Below are 22,645 nucleotides of genomic sequence, written 5' to 3'. Positions count from 1 at the left end.
GTGTCAAGTTGGCACCCAAAACACATCAACTGACCCTTGTCAAATTGACACAAAAACACATCATCATTAAACCATAACCCTTCCTTTCTTATTCATCCCCAAGATCTAAATAACTTTAGGTCTTTACAAATTCAAGCACATTAAAATTTCAGTCCCTTTGAAGTATTCAATCTCGTTTAAAATCAATAACCTTTCCCAATTTAAAGTTTCTCAGGTGTGGACTCCAGTAAAATGCTCTTTTTACTACAAGAGGAAAAAAAAAAATCAGGGCACTGTCAAAATCAAATCAAAATCAAACTCTAATCGTCCAGTGTCTGGGGTCCACACATGATCTTCTGGGCTCCTCCAAAGGGCTTGGATCACTTCTCCAGCTCTGCCCTCTGTAGCACACACCTTGTCTTCTAGGCTATGGCTGCCTCCACTCCACAGCTGCTGCTGTTCTTAGTGGTCATCCCCATCTCCAAAATGGAGATGGCATCTCCAAAATGCTGGGGGTCTTCTGCGCAATTGGGCTGCACTTTCACAAATAGCATCTCATCACTCTCTTCATGGTGCCAAGCCTCAACTTGTCTTTATGACCCCTTCAGTCCTGAGCCTTTCACAGCCACTGAGGCTGCACCTGCATCAGTGACCTCTCCTGCCCTCTCAAAGTGCCAAGTTTCAGCTATTCTCCATGACTCCTTCATGCCTTCAAACCCGGCACCACCTGGGTGACTCTTGCACAGTACTGAATCTGGCTGCCAACACAAGGTACAACTTTGGCTGTCTCTGGAACACAACTTCTCTGTGCTCTCAGAAAACACTTCCCAGAAGAGTTGACCTCAGTGATGCTGACATCTTAATCACCACTAATTGCTTAGTTCCAGCTATCCAGCCTCAATTGTCCCAGTAATGAAAAAGTTTCACTTTCATAGTTCTGGTATCTCGTTAATCATTGTTGATTGTTCAGCCTCAGCAAACCAGAACTACAGAATCTTACATTGAAATAGCAACAGCCCTGTCTTTAAACTTCCCTGTGAACTGTCACAAGCAAGCCTCCATCTTCGGCACTCCTCTCAACATTCTCATCTTCCAATCTCTTACAGAGCATCCCACTGAGATCTCAGCACTCAATCCCTTTCTAGCTGGAAGTTCCAAAGTCCTTCCACAACCCACCCCAAAACATGGTCAGGTGTGTCATAGTAATACCCCACTAGGCTGATACCAATCTTAGTCTCGGTTTTATTGCTATGACAAAACACCATGACTAAAAAGCAAGTTGGAGATGAAAGGGTTTATTTGGCTTATACTTCCAGATCATAATTTATCATTGGAGGAAATCTTGGCAGGAACTCAAGCAGGGTTGGGACCTGGAGGCAGGAGCTGATGCAGAGGCTATGGAGGGATGCTGCTTACTGTCTTGCTTTCCATGGCTTGCTCAGCTTGCTTTCTTACAGAACCCAGGACTACCCTGGGACTTTTTACCCAGGCCCTTACAAGGGACTAACTTTATAAGCCCAGGGATGACACCACCTACAATGAGTTGTGCCCTCCCTCATTGATTACTAATCGAGAAAACTCCTCACAACTCGTGGAGACATCTTCTCACCTGAAGCTCCTTTCTCTGTGATGACTCTAGCTTTTATCAAATTGATACACAAAACCATCCAGTGCATAAAGGTTAGGTGCTCCCTATACTTATAAACTAGAAGAAACAAGGAACTGAACCCTGTACTCTAGCCCTGTAAACTGTGTGGCTAAAGGCAAGTCAGTTTCTAAGTGTTTGGGGATTTTTCATCCAGGAAGTTTAACCTTGTGGCTTCCAATTCTGTAAAGAATCTTAATAAGGTGACTTAGATCTTATGAACGTACGGTACAGCGGAACTGGTGAAAATACCACGTAGAGCTACACGATGCTATAAGAACTGAATCTGAATGAGTAACCAGACACATCTCTTTTCATGCTTTGAGTCTCAGAATGCAGTTTTGTTTTTTAGTACTTACAGTAAAGTTCTATATATGTTTGACTTCCATATTCAATTAAATGAAATGGTTTCAGTGCCATAGCTTAAACTTTTTTCCCCCTCATCTTAATGTGTTACTTATAGAATGCTCCGAAATAACACGGAGTAAATTAGAGAAAGAATAAGAAAAAAAATTTATTAAAATTATGTTCATATGAAAAGTTTAAGATATGAACATGAAGATAATTTGTGAATCCAAAGATGTTGTCACATGTATTTATGGTAAGCTAATGGCAGAAGTAACATGTCATGGCAGCGTGTGTGTGTGTGTGTGTGTGTGTGTGTGTGTGTGTGTGTGTGTACTGTATTAGAGATCCAACCAAAGCCTTCCATGTAACAGGCAAGCACTCTACTACTGATCTGTATCCTCTTCCACAGCGTTGTATCTGGTGTGTGAGGGCTATTTACATATTTACATTTCTACATTATACACAATATCTGCTTTCCTAGTCTTAGTAATTAAGAATGTTTCAGTTTTTCATTATTTAAAATAATTCATTATTTTAAGCAACCATGTTTTTTTTTGTTTTTTTTTTTTTAACTGAAGCTATAAGCACAATCACAGGAGGTACTGTCTGTTTTCAAGACCTTGCCACACGTGACTTATAGGTCTATCCTCAGGAAAACATCTGGGTAATCCTACCCACACCTTTTGAATGACGGGATAAATCGCTTTCTGAAGAGCATGCAGTCACCCTTTCAAACTGTTGCTTAGATGGGAACTCCCAGGTGGCCTTAATCCAGACAGGGGACTGGCTTTGCTGTCTGGAATAGTGCCATCTATAGTGCTACTTAGGCAGCAGTGTGGGAAGTGCTAAAGTAACTCTTTCCTCCCAACATTAGAAGTTGTTGCCTGGGTGCCAGGGGGTTGGGGATTTAGCTCAGTGGTAGAGCGCTTGCCTAGCAAGTGCAAGGCCCTGAGTTCGGTCCCCAGCTCTGGGGAAAAAAAAAGAAAAGAAAAGAAAAGAAAAAAGAAAAAAAAGAAGTTGTTGCCCACAGGGTCCTTTCCTTGTATGTTTTGTTTTGTGCCTTTTTTTTCTTGTAAAGGCTAGGGATGAATTCAGGGCCTTCTGCATGTTAGGCAAGCAAGCATTCAACTACTTCATTCCAGCCTGGCAATGCTCTTCTCAAAAGCAAGGAGTGTGTCTTTTGAGGATTTGTATTCCTAGAGTCCCATAGCATGGTGGCCACTTAATGCTACGACCATGATAGAAAATATGGTTATCTGATAAGTTACATCCCCCAAACCTAACGTGAACATTTGTACCGTTTCCTTGCCTCAACAGGGAGAAGATCCAATTTATCCGAACTGAAGGGACCCCTGGATTGGTGCGGCTCTCAAGTGATGCAGATCTTGTCATGTTACTGAGGTATGTGGCACTGGGGCCTCAGGTGGCTGTCTCTTGCTGTTAGATACTAAGGAACATTTTTTAAAATAATATGCCACAGTGCTGGTAGCCTTAAAATGCCTCCTTTCTCCTTTAGAATCTTAAGGAAATTGTCATATTGAAGACTTAGGATGCAGCTTTCATAGTAATTCATGTCAGATTACATCTGGTACCCCTAAAATTTGCTTACTCATACTTTCACACTGCTGAGAAACATAAAAGTTATACAAACAAATCAAATACCGACTGAACTCAAAGAGTGGAACAGAAGATAACCACAGAAGTGCATGCAGTTGACCCCTGAGGCAGAGTGGAGGTCATTGATAGGTTATTTCTCAACCACCAGTGAAAGGAGCCAGTTTAAACCAGATTAGATTAGATTAGATTAAATTCAGGTTTACTGGGAAGCTACTTTCTGGTAGGCGAGTTCACTGGCCCCAAGAACCAAGACCAGGGAAGTCACCATGGGGAAAGGGGGACGTAGAGGAAGGAGAGAGAAAGAGAAAGGAGCCCATGTGCAGAGAGAGAAGAGGAGAAGAGAGAAGGGAAAGACCAAAAATGTCTAAATTATATAGGGAGGATCCTCCGGGGAAAGGGCAGCCCAGCCCTTGGGCTGGAAAGTTCAGGTTTGCGGGCAGGGTGTGTCAAGTAGGGACTGAGGGATGCTGGGAGATCCTGGAGATCAGGTCTGCTTTGGTATAAAATATGCACCTCAGTTCCTTGTCTCAGGCTGAAGCCAGTCATCTCTAGATTTTCTTTCCAATTGTTTCTTTTTCCTCAAAATGTGCTTTCTCTCCCTTTGCTGGTTTCAGGAGTAGCTTATTTACTTCATGGCTTTTAAGAGTTTGGGTTTGGGAAATGGAAAGGTTGAGGTTGAGTCAATGGTCCCGCTGATTGGATGGCGCTTCATGGAACTGACCCATTGAGTTGCCGTTCGTGGTGGTTACATTGAGTTCAGTTTTAAATTTCAAAAGAGTACTTTAGAAGGGCAACTATAAAGTTTTAAAAAAAAACTTTGTGTTTGATATCAACCCTCAACCATAGGCAAGTTAGAAATAAAACACTTCGCAGGATCTGGTGGTTGGGAAACTGCCCTGGAGGTCTCCATAGGATCAAAGCCCCTCAGGCAATGTTTTGTTTATCCCTAAGGGCTGAAGGCCGCAAGGTGTTGTCTTGCTTGCTTGCTTTTTTCTTTTTGCCTCTCTTTTCTTTTTCTTGAGACTGGGCATTTGTTGTCCTATTTCTTGCTGAAAAGCTGTTTCCATTGTTGCTACGAAAGCAAGATTCCAAAGGGTTCAATCACTCCCCAAACTCTTTCTCTTCACTAGACTCTGAAGACCTTTGGGGAGGGTGTGTCACTCCTCAATCTAGCAAGTGACCCTTTTAACTGCAGTGTACTGAGTTAGTCCCAGTAATAGTCCAGCCTGCCAGATAGTCAGGAACACTATTGATCTGCTGGTGCAAGAATAGGATGTTTCTATCAAAGTTTACACTTTTGTTATTAAAATAAAGTAATTAAAAAAAAAGTTGTATGTCTCTGAAAGGTGAGCCGAAGGAGAGAGAAGGGAACAACAGACAGTAGAGGCTTTAAATCTGTGGGAGGAAGGTATCTAGAGGGGAATCCCTAAGGATGAGAACTCCACCATACGTACAAAAGTTAGTACAAGGCAGGAGGGGAGACTGGGAAGGAGTTTGGAAAGTTTCCTTTCAGCCTGAAATCAGCTATCACCGGGAGTAAAGGATGAATGCTGAGTATTAAGACAAAGACTGTCAGGTGGTGGGTAAACATCCAGCAGCCATTGTCAGGTGTCAGCGGGGGACAGAGGTGGGAATAGGAAAATATGTCCGAAATGAGGGTTGCTGTGATCTCACTGGCCAGAAACCAGAATGGAAAAGCTTTTTAAAATGGTGTGGCCATGGCTCCACGTCTCAATCTTCTCTCCTTAGTTAAACAGTCTTTAGATGGTATAGTCTTAAATATCTTAGTTAATTATAGCTAAAATACTTGTGCTTCATTAAAAAAAAAAAAACCACAGTCTACATGAGTTTCTTATATGTACAAAGATCTCACAAATTAAGAGCAAGGCTACATCCTCACCTGCTTGGGAAAATAAGCATGCTCATGAAGACTAAAGGGCCTTTGAAGAAGCTGGACAATTTACTCACACATAGTAATTCTATAATTATGGCATATTCTCCATTTAGTTCTTGACCGTCATTTCATTTATCGAATGTATTTATTAATAGTATGCAATGGCACAATCTACTATCTGCATTTACCTAATAAATAATATTTTCTACTTATTGAAAACGGAGGGTTGTCTAGTCACAGTCTCAGTTCTTTATCTGCATTTTACTTTGAAGTTTATTTCAATCAAAGACTTAAGAGTGTGCTTGTCACATACCGAGTGAATCTGTGTCCCTTTGGCATTTTATATCTTAAAGAAGAGAATTAGTCCTGGTAAAAAAACGTACTCAATTATCTGTAAGCTAAGGTGTGAGACTGTATAGCTTTGGGATATTATTCAAATCAAATTAAACCTATGTGAAGGTATTTTTCTATTGCTATTATAAAATATAAAAAATATAAATGACTTGAATTTGTTATTGATTATTCATTTCCTATATACTTTCAGTAACTAATTTTACTTAAAATGTACCTATATCAGGTTTGACATGGGAAGTGATTAATAAATTTGGACATATAAAATAGAAAGTGATTAATAAATTTGGACGTATGAACGGTTTTGAGGTTGTATAACAAAGACGCCTTGAGCAAAAGCATGAAAAAGGTAGCCAACGGAAGGGGCGATATTGACAACAGACAATGAGCACGTGAAGACCGACTTTCGGTTCTTTTTAAAAGAAGAGAATCAGAATCTGGGCAAAGGCCATGTGATGCCATCTCACAGGAATTGAAGAGTATTTGGTTAACACATGAGTGGGAAGACGCTGGGACCATAAGATGCAGTTTTATACAATGAGACACTATTTTACACGACATTTTAGATCCCTACATGTGTGATGTCAACTGAGGCCAAGGAACTCGTCTCATCTGGTTAGTGGAGGTTAAAGTGAGACAATCTCTCTGGTCTACAAACTGCCGATATTTTATATAATCTTAAAGGCTAAAATACTTTTATATTTTTAAGAATTATGTATCGATTTCACATGTCCGAGTGTTCCCCCTGTATATGTGTGTACGTATCACGTGGATGCAATGCCTACAAAGGCCAAAGACTCAGGTTCCCTGGTACTGGAGTCACAGATGGTTGTGAGCCACCATGTGGGTGTTGGGAGCTGAATTCTTCTATAAGAACAGCGAATGCTCTTAACAGTGAGTCATTGCTCCAGTCTCTAATTTTGTCATATTTCCAAAGGAAGTATTTTTATATTCTTAATAGATTAAACACTTAGAAAATTCCATCATCTTAGAAAGCTATAATATAGTGAAAAAAATCTATGTACCTATTTAAAGATATAAGTAGAAATGTAGGTTTGTGTTAGAATAAATTTGGAAAAAATTAAACTACATGAAATATTGAATTCAAATAATATATGTTTTATTTGTTTTTTTTTAAAGTAGGAGACCTTATATCTGCATTTGAAATGAAATTCTATTATCTTTAACTTTTACCTATATGTGATGGTAATTTAGTATATAGTCCAACATTTTCAGTGTACATAAAAATCTACAAAAGCCATTTCTTTCTGAGGATGTTTTAACCACATACAAGATGTCCGTGTGAGTGTTTGGTGGAATAGCAGCCTGTGTGTCACTTTGTAACTAGCCGCAATCCTAGTTGAACTTCAGGACTTGAGGTAGAGGTTAGAGTGGCTTGGGTTGGGTGTGTGCTGTGACTAAACAAATCTGGTTTTGTGTATGTATTGTATTCACACTAAGAAATTCACATGTACAGAAGATACCGTGTAGAGAACATTCTTGGTACCATTGGTGATAAAAAGCAGGCAGTCGGGGAAAGGGTAAATATTTTTCAAATAAACTAGTATGTTCATAGAATAGCCTGATACACAGGCAGCAAAAGGAATATCCTAAACCTTTATGTAGCCACACAGATATCAATATACAATAATACTGTTGATTGAGGTGGGTAAAATTCAAGCATAATAAATACTTACAGAAAACATTTAACAATGTATATGGCAAAACCATGTTTTACCTGTACATGGATGTTTCCAAGTATGAAACTATGGAAGGAAACTATCTGTTAAATAATGATGGAAGAAAACAAGAAAGGCTTCATAGAATCCTACCTCCTACTCATTGTGGAAGCAATTTACTTGGCCTTGCTGGCTAACGTATATATTCTGTTCCATGCCTTTTCCTAGCTTATTTGAGGAAGAAATAATGTCATATGTGCCTCCTCATGCCTTACTCCACCCCAGCTACTGTCAGTCCCCGCGTGGCTCCCCTGTGTCATCTCCCCAGAATTCACCAGGTGAGTCTGCCTACTGTACACAGGAATTCTCTGAAAAGCACAGGTATGGCGTGCTCTGCCTACAGGTACACACTGTGTGGTATTTGCTACCATTTTAAGTAACTCACTTCCTTGTAAGTTCATTTTGATTGGAAGATTATAAATGGAGGATAAATGTTAGTAGTATAACATATCCTGCTGTAGAATTTACTTTACATTTTGCTGCCTATTGCTTAATTTTTTTTGGAAAATATTAGAGCACAAAATATTTTGTGAACTCTTTTGATTTAAAGAATTGGTTTTGGGGTACAGCTTTGATAGACAATAAAAACAATGTCTCCACTCTCAAGAAAGAAAATACAGAATTTAAATTATGTGGTATGATGGACTCGGGTATTTTTCTCCTGTTGTACTAATTGTCTAAGATGGTGTGAGGGAAACGAATGGGCAGATGGAACAAGTGAGTAAAAGCTTATTTGAACTCTTTTGGAAGAGGCAATGAATTAAGGGGTGGTAATGGTATGGAGTCTTTGCAAATGAACTTTTAGGGAAGGTAGCTATGATGTTGACAGAATACCAACTATATTTTATCATAGGCAATGTGTTGTTCACACTGTTTCAGTAGAGAATCAGACTTCAGCTGTGTCACTGAAGCTGCTATGCTCTTTAAGGTATGGCTTGTGTTCTCACACGTTGCTCTGATAATAAAGCTACAGTCTAATTGAACACCACAAACAGGAAAAGCTCTATTAATCTGTCCATGTCGCAGAGATTTATGGAGCATCCAACTGTGATCCACACGCTGAACTAGAGCATGGCTGTATAAAGATGAACACTAAAGTCTCTGCTTTTGAAGGGTTCATGGCGAGGCAGTGAGTCAGTAGTGAGTCTGCAGCTCAGTGGTCAGTGCCCTGATGGTGAGACATCTGGGAACGTGGGCGTGGGAACACTTGTTTAAAGGAGACTAGGATAGCAGGAGTGAGGGAACCTCGAAGGAGAGCTGAATAGAAATTTGCCAGGTGGGCCCTGAGGTTTAGCTGGGTGTTAAGGAACTTGCCTAGCCCTGGGATTGGTCCCCAGGACTGGGTGAAGGGAAAAAAAATCTCAAAAAGACCAAAATGGCAAACAAAAATCTGAACTGCAAGTTTCCCAAATGGGCCAAAGACAGAAGGACATTCTGGATAATCACTGAGCCCAAACAATGGGATACTGAGGAGAAAGAATAGAAATGGAAGGCCATTCCGAAGGTTTGGGTTGGAAATTTAGGCCAGAGTAGTGGTCACTGAGGTCTTTCTATTCCAGTATAGACCCTGCCTTGGGAAAGGTTATTAATAATGGCATGAATTTAAACCCAGTGGCTTGTCTTTTGACCTTATCTTTAGCATCTGGCTGTACTAACCATGCCTTTAGACCTGGCTTATGATGAAATCTCTGAAATTTTACAGAGAAAAATGCCAGTGATACAGACCCTATTTCATGAGGATCGGTTTGATGACAGAATCTAAGCCACTGGAGGTAGAGAAGTCATTTGAGAGGCTGTTGCATTAGATGTGTTAAGAGCTGGGCCTGGGGTTGGAGATTTGGCTCAGCGGTGAGAGCACTTGCCTAACAAGCGCAAGGCCCTGGGTTCGGTCCCCAGCTCGAAATAAAAAAAAAAAAAAAAAAAAAAAAAAAAAGAGCTGGGCCTGGTGGGCAGCAGTCATGGGATACAGAGATGAAGGGATGGAATGTAATATACTAAGACGCTAGGACTGAGCCCAGCTAAGAAAGAGCCAAGGCAAATTCGAAGGTCTTTTGGCCCATAATGCCCAGCAGACACTGGAACCATTTGCCAAGAAGGGAAGAAGATATAATGTATAGAGAAATGTAAAGTAAGCTTTACTTCTTACTTTTTTTTTTTTTTTTTTTGAAAAATGTGGGGCTGTCAGTCTGAGATACCCAAAGACAAGTAGAAAAATATAGTTAGGAGATATCAAAGACAATTGGAACGTACAGAGATTGACAGCTAGGAATTCAGTTGTGAGAACTAAGGCCTAGAGTATAGGAAGCATTGAGAAGATGAAACATGGATGAACACAGGAGAATTCTGATATCTAAGGATCATGCTAAGGTGGAGGAATGAGCAAGAGGGTGCTGGGTTTTGGAGTCGAATTAGGAAAAAGTTTCCAGGGGAGTTCATTTTTCAAGGAGGTGTTTGTGGTCAAGACAGCCAGAGCTCAAAGAATTCAGAAAGAATGGAGTGCTGAAAAAGGCCATGGAATGTGAAGCTCATAAGGTTAAAAATTCACTTTGCCAAGGCGGTCTCAATAAAGTAGTAGACAATACCTTGGGCTGTGTCAGGAGCAGCATGCTAAGTGCACACTGCATGATGCTAAGTGAATCTCACAAGCATAGAATGCTCTTTTTATAAAGTATAGTTGTCACAGAAACAAACCTGGACAGCAGTCAGAAGCAGAAAATCGAAGGAAGGAAGGACTGTCTGCTGGGGAAGTGAAGCTGTGAGAACACAAGTGTCAGTGTGGTGTTAATTAAGACAAAGAGGCAGCCATGGCTCTTGTGAGGCAGCATACCACAGGCAATGGCTCAGGTCAGCACTGGGGCAGTTAGACATGAATGACCTATGAAAGGAAATAGGTATCTGTCAGTACAGATAAGTTCAAAGGTGTAGGGGAAAGTCAGAATTCACAATTGGCCCTAATGAATGCCTTTACCGATGGAAAGTTTATCTTTGGACAGTTTATCTCCTGTTAGAACTTTTAAGTTTCCTTTTTTTAAATAAAACAGAGGTAGAGAGAAGCCATGGCAGGTGATGTTAAGATTCTGCTCTGTGTATTTACAGGTTGTTATTAATGTTCCTAGGGATGGATGGTACCCGGCTTTGTATGTTTAAGTGGGCAATTATATCTTACCAATTGGGTCAAAGGTTATTGTGTTGTGTGTTCTTTTATGTGAGGGTTTGAGTGTAGGAAAGTGTGTGGCGGCAAGAGACACTGGGCCGCCAAGGAGTTGGGATGTGTTTCTGCCAAGACATCTAGCAGATATCTTGGGGCACCGTGGTGCAGGACCTAGTGGGGGAAAAAGACAACTATACTTTATTTTATTTTTATATTTTTACAATCAAATCTGATCAGTATGACTCTGTGAGGTTTCCAGAGCCTAATCACACTTTTTAAAAGCACAAAGACAAAAATCTTTCCCCAAAATACTGTGTTCCTTAGTCTGAAACCAGAAAGGCTTGTATTTTGCACTCTCTTCCAGAGTAATAATATAACCATAAAACTCAAAGTCACACCCATCATGAAGACTAAACAATTTTTTAAAAAGGAAGTAAGCTAAACAATGAGCCTGATAGGCTTTTGTACTTTGTGATATCAGGAAATTAACCCAAAATTCCCGTGGAGCCCACGTTAAGAGAATCCGAGCTTCCCATTGTGGTAAACATCAAAAGTAACCACAAACCCTCACTAGCCGGCATCAACAAATCATATGGCCTTTAGCAGGGTAATTCATAAAACAAACCAAATACTATCAATTCCAATATCAATAAGCAACATATCAAACCAGGACTTTAGCCCAAAATATCTCAATCTGTCAAGGTCTCTACCCGGAGCCACAGATTTTTATTTACCCTTAATAACTTCTATAATGTATGTCTGCATTCACTCTCCCTGGTGTTACAGATGTTTCATCACAACTCTCTACTTGGAGGTAGTGACTAATTTTTCCCTAAATTCTGAACTGTGGATGAAAATCCCCACCTGACTCAGGTAATCTTTTTACTCTCTTCTTTCTAAAAACAAACTTAATCACCTTTTAATAATACCTGTAATTAAGAAGTAGCTTGTCTAACTAGGATTTCAACCCAAAATTCCCGTGGAGTCCATGTTAAAAAGAATATGAGTATCCTGAAAGACTTTCTAAACAACTTTCTGTAAAAAGCAGCATTTAATCTCTAACTCTCTGAGCTGCCATTACTTATCACACAGCAGGGGACCTACAGCCTGCCAATCCAGGCTGCTTCCCCGTTTCTTTGTTTGAATTTCTGCCCTAGAGATATCACATGACTTAACATGCCGCAGGCCTCCTCTTAGAAAATAAAAACTTTCAACTCTTAGGATTACTAGTGGATTCTTGCCCATCACATTGGTTCGCCATCTGTTGTTGTAAAAATATAAAAATAAAAAGTATAGTTGTCTTTTTCCCCCACTAGGTCCGCACCGCGGTGCCCCAAGATATCTGCTAGATGTCTTGGCAGAAACACATCCCAACTCCTTGGCGGCCCAGTGTCTCTTGCCGCCACACACTTTCCTACACTCAAACCCTCACATAAAAGAACACACAACACAATAACCTTTGACCCAATTGGTAAGATATAATTGCCCACTTAAACATACAAAGCCGGGTACCATCCATCCCTAGGAACATTAATAACAACCTGTAAATACACAGAGCAGAATCTTAACGTCACCTGCCATGGCTTATCCCTCTCTCCTCTGCCCTGTCTCCTCTTCTCTGTCCTAGTCTCCTCCTCTTTCTTCAAACTTCTCTCCCGCCCATCCTTCCTTCTCCTCCAATGACAGGCCTCCTTCTATCCTGTACCTGCACCTCACCTGTACTTTACAAATTCAATGGGGAGAACGTTCTGGTGAAGTCACCTGATTCCTGAGTGTGGGACTAGACAGCTGTCCTTGGGGCAGTGGAATTAAGCATCAAAATACAGATAACTCCAGGGCAAACCACCGCAGAGACCGCCTGAAAAATTTATTCAGGAGAATCAAACGAAAAGATATCTCGATTCTAAACTTTTGTCTTGAGAGTTGTATTTTATGGAGTGTGCCTACTTGGATTCCTGGTCTCAAGGATTTTCAGCTGGGTCCAGTCAGGACACATCAGCTACAGCATTTGCTTCATTCTTCCTACCCCCTACCCCCAAGGATAACTTAATGCCCATGTACAGCGTGAAGAAGTTATGGAAGAGTCGTCGCCCCAATTCCCTGGACTTTGGGGTGTGGGGGAGCTGAAAGTGGTTATTCTAAAGTTGTTTTTATGAGGAATTTAAAATTGGTTGTAATTTAACAGGGAGGAATTAGCTAGATTGAATTGTACAGTCATAATCTCATTTGGTAACTAAGCTTAAATCATATCTTTGTTTGGGTATAGAATTTATTTGTCAAAAAAGTTTAAAAGTACAAGGTTTAGAGCCAGTCCTTCTATTGTTGTCATTACAAACTTCTGAGTTGATTACACCTGTGAGTTAAGATTCAAATAGCAAAGTCATAGCTCTGAGTTTGTGAGAGTACTTTCAAGATAAAATTTAGGATATGGAGACAACAGTTCAGATTACCTTATATAGACAGATGGTTTTCAAAAACGTCAGAAATCCACAAAATTTGAGATTTAAAATTATTTATCTTTTGTTGAGACATATCTGCTCCTAACAGTTCCCCTTTGGTGGATTTAATGAAGAATTTGAACATCTCTACCTCCAGGTGAGGCAATACTTTGTGGCTAGGCAGCCACTGGACAAAACGGCCTGTTTCATCTGCAGACTAATACAGTCCAGAAAAGGACAAATTATGCAGAATAGTTGACTGATAAACTCTGCCAAGACAGGGTGATCAGCCCTACGAAATCTGCATTTCAAGAATCTGTCAGTTGATTTTGGGCCAGAAGGCTGAAGACTTGCGCTCACATGTTGCTAACAGGGAACTGTGCTAGTGGAGATTTGTCTCTACAATCTCTCAGTTCTGGAAACCGTGTTAGGCTTCCTATGTTTATAGATATTTGGTCATTCCCAGATTTCTTACGGGGTTGAAGACATTATAGTCTCATAGCCTATCAGGCTGTTTAACTCTAAATATACATATTTTATTGGATAGTTATCAGATAGTATACAAGCTAGCCAAGATATAGTACAGATTGTAAGGCTTTCTTAAGCTGGAATGGATAACTAAATGTTCTGTCTAACTGATATAGTGATGGACTGGGTGTTGAGAATATCATATGCTTTATAAATTGTAGAATGGTAATAATTGTATTTAATTTATATATAAGTGAAAAGGCTTTTTAACTGGACAAAAACAGGGAAATGTTGTGGTTTGCCCTGAAGTTATCTGTATTTTGATGCTAATTCCACTGCCCCGAGGACATCTGCCTAGTCCCATACTCAGGAATCAGGTGACTTCACCAGAACCTTCTCCCCATTGAATTTGTAAAGTACAGGTGAGGGGCAGGTACAGGATAGAAGGAGGCCTGTCATTGGAGGAGAAGGAAGGATGGGCGGGAGAGAAGTTTGAAGGAAGAGGAGGAGACTAGAACAGAAAAGGAGAGACAAGAGAGGAGAGGGTGAGAAGCCATGGCAGGTGATGTTAAGATTCTGCTCTGTGTATTTACAGGTTGTTATCAATGTTCCTAGGGATGGATGGTACCGGGCTTTGTATGTTTAAGTGGGCAATTATATCTTATCAATTGAATCAAAGGTTAAAAAAAAAACAGTTAGAAATAATCATGTCACGTCTCATGGTTGTTTTTTTTTTTGGGGGGGGGGTCCTTACATGCCATTCATCCATTCTCACTGGCACATATGAGTCTATTTCCTTTTGACTTGTGAGCTCAGCTGGCTTAGGCATTGAATCAATCAGAGGCCTTTGTCTTAGGTAGGATGCATGCTAGAGGTTTTTAGTGGTTGTCTCTTTGCCTTGCTGTTTTAGGATTAAAAAGTAGATCCAGGTGGAATTCTGCTCATGCCAGCCACAGCCCCTTTTTCTCTAGGCTTTTTCCAAAGTTCTTCCTCCCTGAGGAAAACATTGACCACCAGATACTGTCTTCTGAACTCCATAAAAGTTTCCTCTTGAAGACTGTCAGGGCGGTCTTTGATTTTGTGCATTCTAAATGGCAACAAAGTTCACATCTTCTCTGAGCCCTACAGATACACAGGAGTAATTCTCGGCAGTAAATACTGTGCATTCTGGAAACTCAGAGTTAAACATTTTCCAACGACGTGTATAATCCGGCCATATCTAAATTGCTAGCAGTGTTTGTGGTGGTTTTAATTTGCAGGAAAATCATCTCCATATTCTTGGCCTGCTCCATCCCAGTGGGCTCTGTTTGATGTTGAGACTGGGACGCACTGCCTGATGGGAATGGAAGCAACTGTAAGAGGCTCCACATGAGAGGACGCAGGCCTCGCTAACCTCATTTCCCCTGTGGAGGAATCTGTTTCTGAAAATGGCTTCTGCGTCTACCAGTGTCTTTGCTGGCTGTGTAAAACTTAATGTTTCAGAAATAATTTTTTCAGAGGTCCAGTTTCTCCTTGTGACTGGAATTTCATTGAGAACGATAGTGTGGAAATTATGACGATGATACATTTTAATGATCTTCATTCTGAGTGCCTAGGAGCCTGATCATCTTTCTATACTTCCCCTCCTTCCTAGCACATTTGCATGTTTTTTTCAAGAGAAAACAAGCTTTGGAAACTTTGACTCACTGCTTCCTGCAGCTGTGAGAGTGTTCACCTAAAACCTGTCAAAGTTTTGAAGTGTGAAGTTTTATTTTTCTAGGACCACTGTAATGCCAGTCTAATCTGAGCTGTGTCTGTAGGAAATGATCCTGTGTTTCACTGTGGCAAATAAGAAACTAAGAAGTTTGTCTAAAGACACATCTCTAGGGACTTAAAGGCCATGCCCCCAGCCTGATATGTTACAGCTCTAGTTTCTGAGTGCATTTTCTAGGTGACTAAAACTATAGTGTTAATGGCATGAGAATTGCTTAACATCACTTTTATTGAACATTTTCATGGATATTATTTTTCTCCTTGTTTTCAAAATCGTGGCACATTGAGGTTCTGCGTGGTTGGACGGTTGGGATGTGGTCATTGTGACTGTGTGAGTTAGAACTGTGGTGACTTCACTGGAGTTGGAGTAGTTGGAGGTATAAGCAGTGTGAGATCACGGACTCACAGCACTGAGGAGCCTCCTGGATCTTCACCAGGGTTGTCTGTAGTTGAACCAAAGTAAACTTATCTCCATCTAGCTTACAATTGAATGAGACTCAAACTATGGTTATTGTATTTGGCTTTGACAATTTCTGGGTGGTGACCCCTAATCTACTTTCCAAACTGTTGGACTGGCTACTTCTCAAGCAGTGTACCCCAAATACTTGCTGTTTCTCCTGCCCATGTGCTCATGATATATACACATACATCACATACATTATACATGTACACGTACATATACATATATATCTCACATCTGCCCACCAGTATCTTCCTTTGATTCCCTCTAGTACTCTCATCTCCCTTCCTCCCAGCTTCAAGAATTCTTTTTATTTTTGTTATTAATAATCCCTGAGTTCAGTTAGTGTGGATTTTTTTTTTGTCCTCACCACTAGTGCTGCCGGGATAGGGTGTCTATTATTGGCATACCCTTCTGTGTTTCCTTTTTAATAAGTTAATTCTTGGCCAAGTCTGAAAAACCAAGTTGTTTTCAGTAAATGGTATAAGCCAAACCCGATGGCTCAGGCCTGTAATCCCAGCTACTATAGAGGCAAAGGCAGGAAGATGGCGAGTTAAAGGCCTACTTGGGCTTCAGAGTTAGTACAAGGCTAGGCTGTGCAACTTAGTAAGACCTTGTCTCAAAATGAAAAATAAAAAATAGGCTGAGTGTATAGTTCAGTGGTCGATTACTTGCCTGACACATACATGAAGCTCCTCAGGAAAAAAAAAGCAAATATACATATTTAAGTAAGTAGTACATACATGGACATCACAGATTTAGGACTTTTGCTGCTTTTAGAAAATAGGGTATAGATATGAGGACTTACACATCTGTGTTTTGTCCAAGTTATCTCCCTAATTCTCCCTGGTTAGCATACTGTTGTACGATGTTCCAAAAGATGAAGCTGTCTAGAAATTATCGTAATGCTATTAGCTTGTTCTTCATTACTAATGGGAAATGGAAGAGAAAATTGTGTGTGTGTGTGTGTGTGTGTGTGTGTAAATGGAAAGGGAACCAGGGCAGAAGTGAACCTTTAGTCTGTTCTAGGACAGAGGCCTGGAGTTGTGTAGTCAAGACAACTCCATTCATAGCAGAGCATTAAGCCAGAAGCAGATTCTGATGCCAACGTTTTTCATCTGAGATATTTTTGTCAGATAAAATTCAATAGTTGGTTATTATGTATTGTCGTGATAGTGTTTGGAAAATGTATACATGATATGATAGTTTTTAAGATCTACCCAGCAGTGATAAAGACTAATAGCCCTAATAGCTGTTATAAAAATTCCTGCAAATAGTTACTATAGTACCAGCCATCCTGGAAGTCCATTCTCCATTTGCTCACTTTCTAGAAGCAACTGACTTTTTCCATGTGATTCCCTTTTGGAAAACTCTAAAGACTGTGAGTGTTCTCTGAGAGAGAGCACCTTCAATGGTGGTTGTGGTTCCCCATACATTTCTATCAGCTCAATCTTTCAAGAACATTTTTGGTTTCCAGAACCCATATAACTAATTCCTTCTCTGGAAGCTCGTCAGTTGGACCTGACGTGTACTAATTATGTGACAGCTGGTGTTGGGTATTGTGGGCTCATACGTATAATCCTATGCCCAGGAAGGGAGAGGCAGGAAAGCCTGTGCTGTACCCCACCCTACTCTCTCTTTTACTCCTTCGAATAGTTTCTATTTTGACCATAAACATTTCTATATGTTATATTAAATGATAGATCAGTGAAATTTCTACATTATTTTAAAATTTTACTTTAATAACACTATCCTTTCTGAGAATTAGTAAGGATAATATTGTTCAAAACTATCGATGGTCAGAATTCTGTTCATACTTTAAAATAGGGAACACAGCTTTATAGCTACCAATGAAATAACTCCCATGAAACTGTAGTCTGTTTCCAAGATTTGATAGTTAGCTCCCTGAGGCCATATTAAGGTCAGATTAACCATTGGAATTATACCGTTCTGTTGAGAAACACCAGTGCCTTCTAATACTGAAAAATGAAGTCCTACCAATTAGAGTCCACTGTAAGCCCACTCAAGATCTTGCCTATCTGTGCCACATTTCATACTTTGTCCTTCGGTTAGTTCCTGCTGTCTGCTATTCCTTAGACGAGTCTTTTTTAATTCCCTATCTCGTCTTCTGGCTCACAAGGGAATCCATACTCTACTACTAAACTTTCAAATTCTACCTCAGACTTCTCCAAAAACTTTCCATCAAACTACACATTGTTCCCATCGCTCTTAGTAAGTTTTAAAAATACAGATTTTGAGCTGTGTGTGGTGGCCTCTGCCTATAATCCCTGCACTTGAAAGGTAGAAGAAGGAAATTCAGGAGCTCAGGCTATGGCTGGCTACAGAATGAGTATGAAGCCAGTTGGGCTACATAAAAAAATATATAGAGTTTGACAAAAGCCATCAGCATAATTTACTGTATATTTAAGTGAAGTATATGAGATTACGTTTTACAATAAAACTTTTAGCAAAAGAATGTTTGCCTTGATCCATTTCTGTTACCAGACTCTCCATTGTTTAGTCACTTACCTAGCATATAAATGGAGATAGGGCTATTGAGAGTGAATGAATGCATTGCAGGATTTCCCACAGCCTTTTGGGCATCTCAAATTATACAGCCATGGTGTATAAGCTACTTCTTAATGTAATCAACTGAAAGGGGGATGTTTCTCTTGAGTCTGTAAAGAATTTTCATTCAGCCTTTGGTCTTCATTTGCTGTTTTCCACTGATGGCTGTTGTTGAGGGCGATTCATTATGGCTATTTCTGGGGTGTTTTGGGCTACTAGTCTAGTTCTTCTCACAGCTTTCTTGGGGTTCCTGAGGGGCCAAGTTGTGCACTGTCTTGGTCTGCATCCATCCAACAGCAGCCTTGCTTTCCTGTGGTTCATGTCTCTTTGTGGTGCAAATGACTTCTTCAAGCACACAGGCAGCCATTGTCCTGCGTTAGCCCCTGGATGCTGCCCACGGTCTCACTGGTTGAAGTTTAGTGTCCTGTAATTCCTCAGCATGGAGTGATTCCTTAATGTGGCTGAATTTTGGAATCTGGAAAGTTGTAGAAAACACTTAGGTCTGAGTCTTACCTCCACAGATTCTGGCGTAATGGTTTTGGGTGAGGCCTGTGATTAGGAATTTTTTAAAGTTCCTATGAGATTCTAATATACACTCAGTATTGAGAACCTCTGCTTAGGATTCTCTTTTGTGTCCTTGATTTTTTTTTTTTTAAGGTTGAATTTATTTGTTTTCTTTAACTCTTTGAATAAAAGGTTTATAACTCTACAGAAAAGCCTCCAGACAGATTACTGATTAGAAGCTAGTCTTGTGATTAAAGCTCCATGTCTGGACATGTGTTGAGTATGTATACAGATGACACATAGAGGGCTTCGTATGGCACAGATCCTGCACAGTGTCATGCACACCAGCTCATTTCATCCATGGGAACTGACGGATCTCTTAGGCAGACTCTGAAACTGTCGTATTCAATTTCTGTAGAGTATCCATCGACTGCCGTATGCAAGACACAGCTTCCTGTGTCTCTGGCCACCAACATCATTCCCCACACTGCTTTTAGCACCCAGTAGACCTGGTCAATAGGATTTAGACAGGAAACTGTTCCCTCATTTTCCCTAGTAGCAAAGCAATGATGGAAACCTTAAGAAACCACTTTATAGACTCTGCGAGGATTTCTCAAGATTCCCCTATGGAAAGTACAGTATCCCCAAATACACCACGTGCTTATCAAACAATAGCTATCATTCTTTTTCTTTTTTCTTTTTTTTTCAGAGCTGGGGACCGAACTCAGGGCCTTGCGCTTGCTAGGCAAGCACTCTACCACTGAGCTAAATCCCCAACCCCAATAGCTATCATTATTATTAAGAAATTATGTTAGGGGTGGGCTGGGAGGAGAATAAAATCTGGAGTATGGGGTTGGGGATTTAGCTCAGTGGTAGAGCGCTTGCCTAGGAAGCACAAGGCCCTGGGTTCGATCCCCAGCTCCGAAGGAAAAAAAAAAAAAAAGAACCAAAAAAAAAAAAAAATCTGGAGTATAAAAATAAATAAATGTTGTTGTTGTTTTTCTTTTTTCTATTTTTCGGAGCTGGGGACCGAACCCAGGGCCTTGCGTTTGCTAGGCAAGCGCTCTACCACTGAGCTAAATCCCCAGCCCTAAATAAATGTTATTACCAAAAAAGAAAAGAAAGAAAGAAAGAAAGAAAAAAAGAAAGAAAGAAGGAAGGAAAGAAAGAGAAAGAAAGAAAGGCAGACAGAAAGAAAGAAACTCTGTTATCAGCAGAGCTCCCATTCCTGCCCTTTGCTTTTTTACTGGTACTAATTTGTATTTCTCATGGTTGGTTTTCCTCTGAGTCACCACACTCCTGACTAGTTCTTATCCCCTCAGGTCTTGATTGCTGTATAAACTCTGAACTGCTTCTCCACCCTTCAGTCTCTCTTCCTCTTTCCTACCTTAATCTGCTCTACACCCTAACTGAGAATTCCTCCAATTAAATTCCACTTTGCATTTTCTCCTTTTCTCTACATTCTATAAAAGTGCCCGGCTCCTTCCCCACATTCTGTAGAAGTTAGATCTGGTTCTTCCTCCCAGCCCCATGCTCCCAATAAGACTCAGATTTAAAAATATATTTACAAATACCTTAGCCATATAGCTAGCCTCTTCTCTGACTAGATCATGATTTAAAATAACCCACTCCTTTTAATCTACATCCTGCCACGCGGCTGGTAACTTGTGTTCATGCACCATGTGTCTGTCTCATCACATCTTATCACCCTGGCACTATCCCAGAATCCTTTCTTCCTTCCTGATGTCCCACCTATTTCCTGCCTAAGCTACGGGCCAAAGATTTATTATTGACAGGTGCCACATCCACACAGATACAAGATATTTTCTCTACAACATTCCCTCTTTAAATGCCTTCTCTCATTGGGTCCAGCACCTCTGACATATTTATTTCCCCTTGTCTCTTCAGCGTGCCCACTATACTCTAAGTTATGGGGTGTCCATCTGTTGAACACACTTTTAATATTTAGTCCACTTGCTGCTCTGCACCAGTATAAAATACAGATTCATTACTATTTACAAGTTTTGTGTTTTTAATTTCTCATTGTTGTGACCAAATCTGGACAAAAAGCAACTTAAGTGGGGAAGGGTTTATTCTGACTTACAGTTGCAGGGGATACAGTGTATCCTGTCTGGGAAGACATGGTGGTGGGAGCAGAGAGATTCATCCTCAATCTAAGAGCAGAGAGATGGATTTCAGGTACTAAGCCCTCTTTCTCCCTTCTATTCACTCCTGGACCTTAGCTCTGGGAATGGTGCCACTAACATTTAGGGTGGGTCTTCCTTCCTCAGTTAACCAGACCTAGAAATTCTGTTCCAGGTGTGCCTGGAGGTTTGTTTCCACGGTGATTCCAGATCCTGTCAACTTGGCAATTAACCACTTGGGCTCCAGTTAAGGTCCTCCCTGAGGTCTTTTCCATTTTAATCTCTACTCACACACATTACTTTTCTGTGACATTGCTATTATCTTCTATACCACTAATCTCAAAAGCAAATACCTGGGAGGTCAAGCAACTGGTGTCACTGAGTGGATGGTAGGAGTGCAGTCCGAGGAAGCAGCTGCCTCTGTGCTTAAGGAGATTCATGTCAGTTGTAAGATTTCTTATAACTTTCAAGAGAAAAACATTCTTTTCTTTTCATTGAAATATAATAAATTTCAAATACTGGCAATTAATCTGAAGGTTTTTTCTTTTTTAATCTTGGGGGCAGAGTATCCTGTGAAGATGGATAGAACCCAGGGCTCTTATCTCCTCTGATTTACAAGTTGTGTCCCATCTAATCTAAAAGTTCATTATTTGATATTTTATTTCTGTCTTCTCAACCAGGGTATCCACTGTTGAATATAACACAAGATTAGCAATAAATAACCTGCTTGGCTAACTCATTTGTTAAAGAAATTCTTGCAGGGCACAATGGCTCAAGCCTTAATGGCTCTGAGCCACAGGCAGGAGGATGGAAAATTCAAGGCCAATCCAGACCAACAGGCAAGATCCTGTCTAGGCAAAACAAACCAAATAACAACAAAACCCACATATATGTGTGGGCGTGAGAGCACGGGCACGCACACACAAACAAACACACACGCACAGAAAGGAAGAAAGAAGAAAGAAGGATAGATAGATAGATAGATAGATAGATAGATAGATAGATAGATCTATCAACTCTCAATAAACAAGTGCAATAAACAAGACCATAATTAGTTTTCTGGTTTTTCATTGAATTGGGAAATATTTTGTGGAAACATTGATATTGCCATGTTTGTGTCTGGTTAATCTATCACCATAGATGCTAGCATCCCAACATGTTACTGAGTCACCTGGGATGCAGGTTTTTCTGTGGAAAGACAAGAAGCCATGTTATCTTTACATTTTATTAATAACACTTGGCCACTGGATGTCATAAATACTTTTAGTTTATAGATATGAGCAGTACTTGATACATTAGAAATGCAATAAATATTGTTATTCTTTTTGCAACTCTGAGATATATTCCTCCCACAGTTAGGCATGAATTCTGTTTTTATATTAACCATTTTACCTTTCCATGTGAAATAAATGTAATTATATCTCTAAAATCATCCCTAGGGGCTGGAGAGATGGCTCAGTGGCTAAGAGTACTGACTGCTCTTTCAAAGGTCCTGAGTTCAATTCCCAGCAACCACATGGTGGCTCACAACCATCTGTAATGGGATCTGGTGCCCTCTTCTGGTGTGTTGGCAGATGGCTATAGTGT

At 40.3% G+C, this 22,645-nt stretch overlaps 1 protein-coding gene across 1 annotated transcript in view; it reads left to right on the top strand.

Annotated features, from left to right (window-relative positions):
• Positions 1 to 22,645, top strand: part of Hecw2 (HECT, C2 and WW domain containing E3 ubiquitin protein ligase 2) — a 374,703-nt gene that overhangs the window by 308,751 nt on the left and 43,307 nt on the right. Inside the window, exons 18-19 of the mRNA XM_032901106.1 lie at positions 3,290 to 3,373; positions 7,742 to 7,851. Of these exons, the coding sequence (XP_032756997.1) occupies positions 3,290 to 3,373; positions 7,742 to 7,851 (194 nt within the window). The remainder of the gene's footprint in view (positions 1 to 3,289; positions 3,374 to 7,741; positions 7,852 to 22,645) is intronic.

This window comes from Rattus rattus, chromosome 4 (assembly GCF_011064425.1).
Source record: "Rattus rattus isolate New Zealand chromosome 4, Rrattus_CSIRO_v1, whole genome shotgun sequence".
NCBI lineage: Eukaryota > Metazoa > Chordata > Mammalia > Rodentia > Muridae > Rattus > Rattus rattus.
This window is presented reverse-complemented; position numbering and strand designations above follow the sequence as displayed.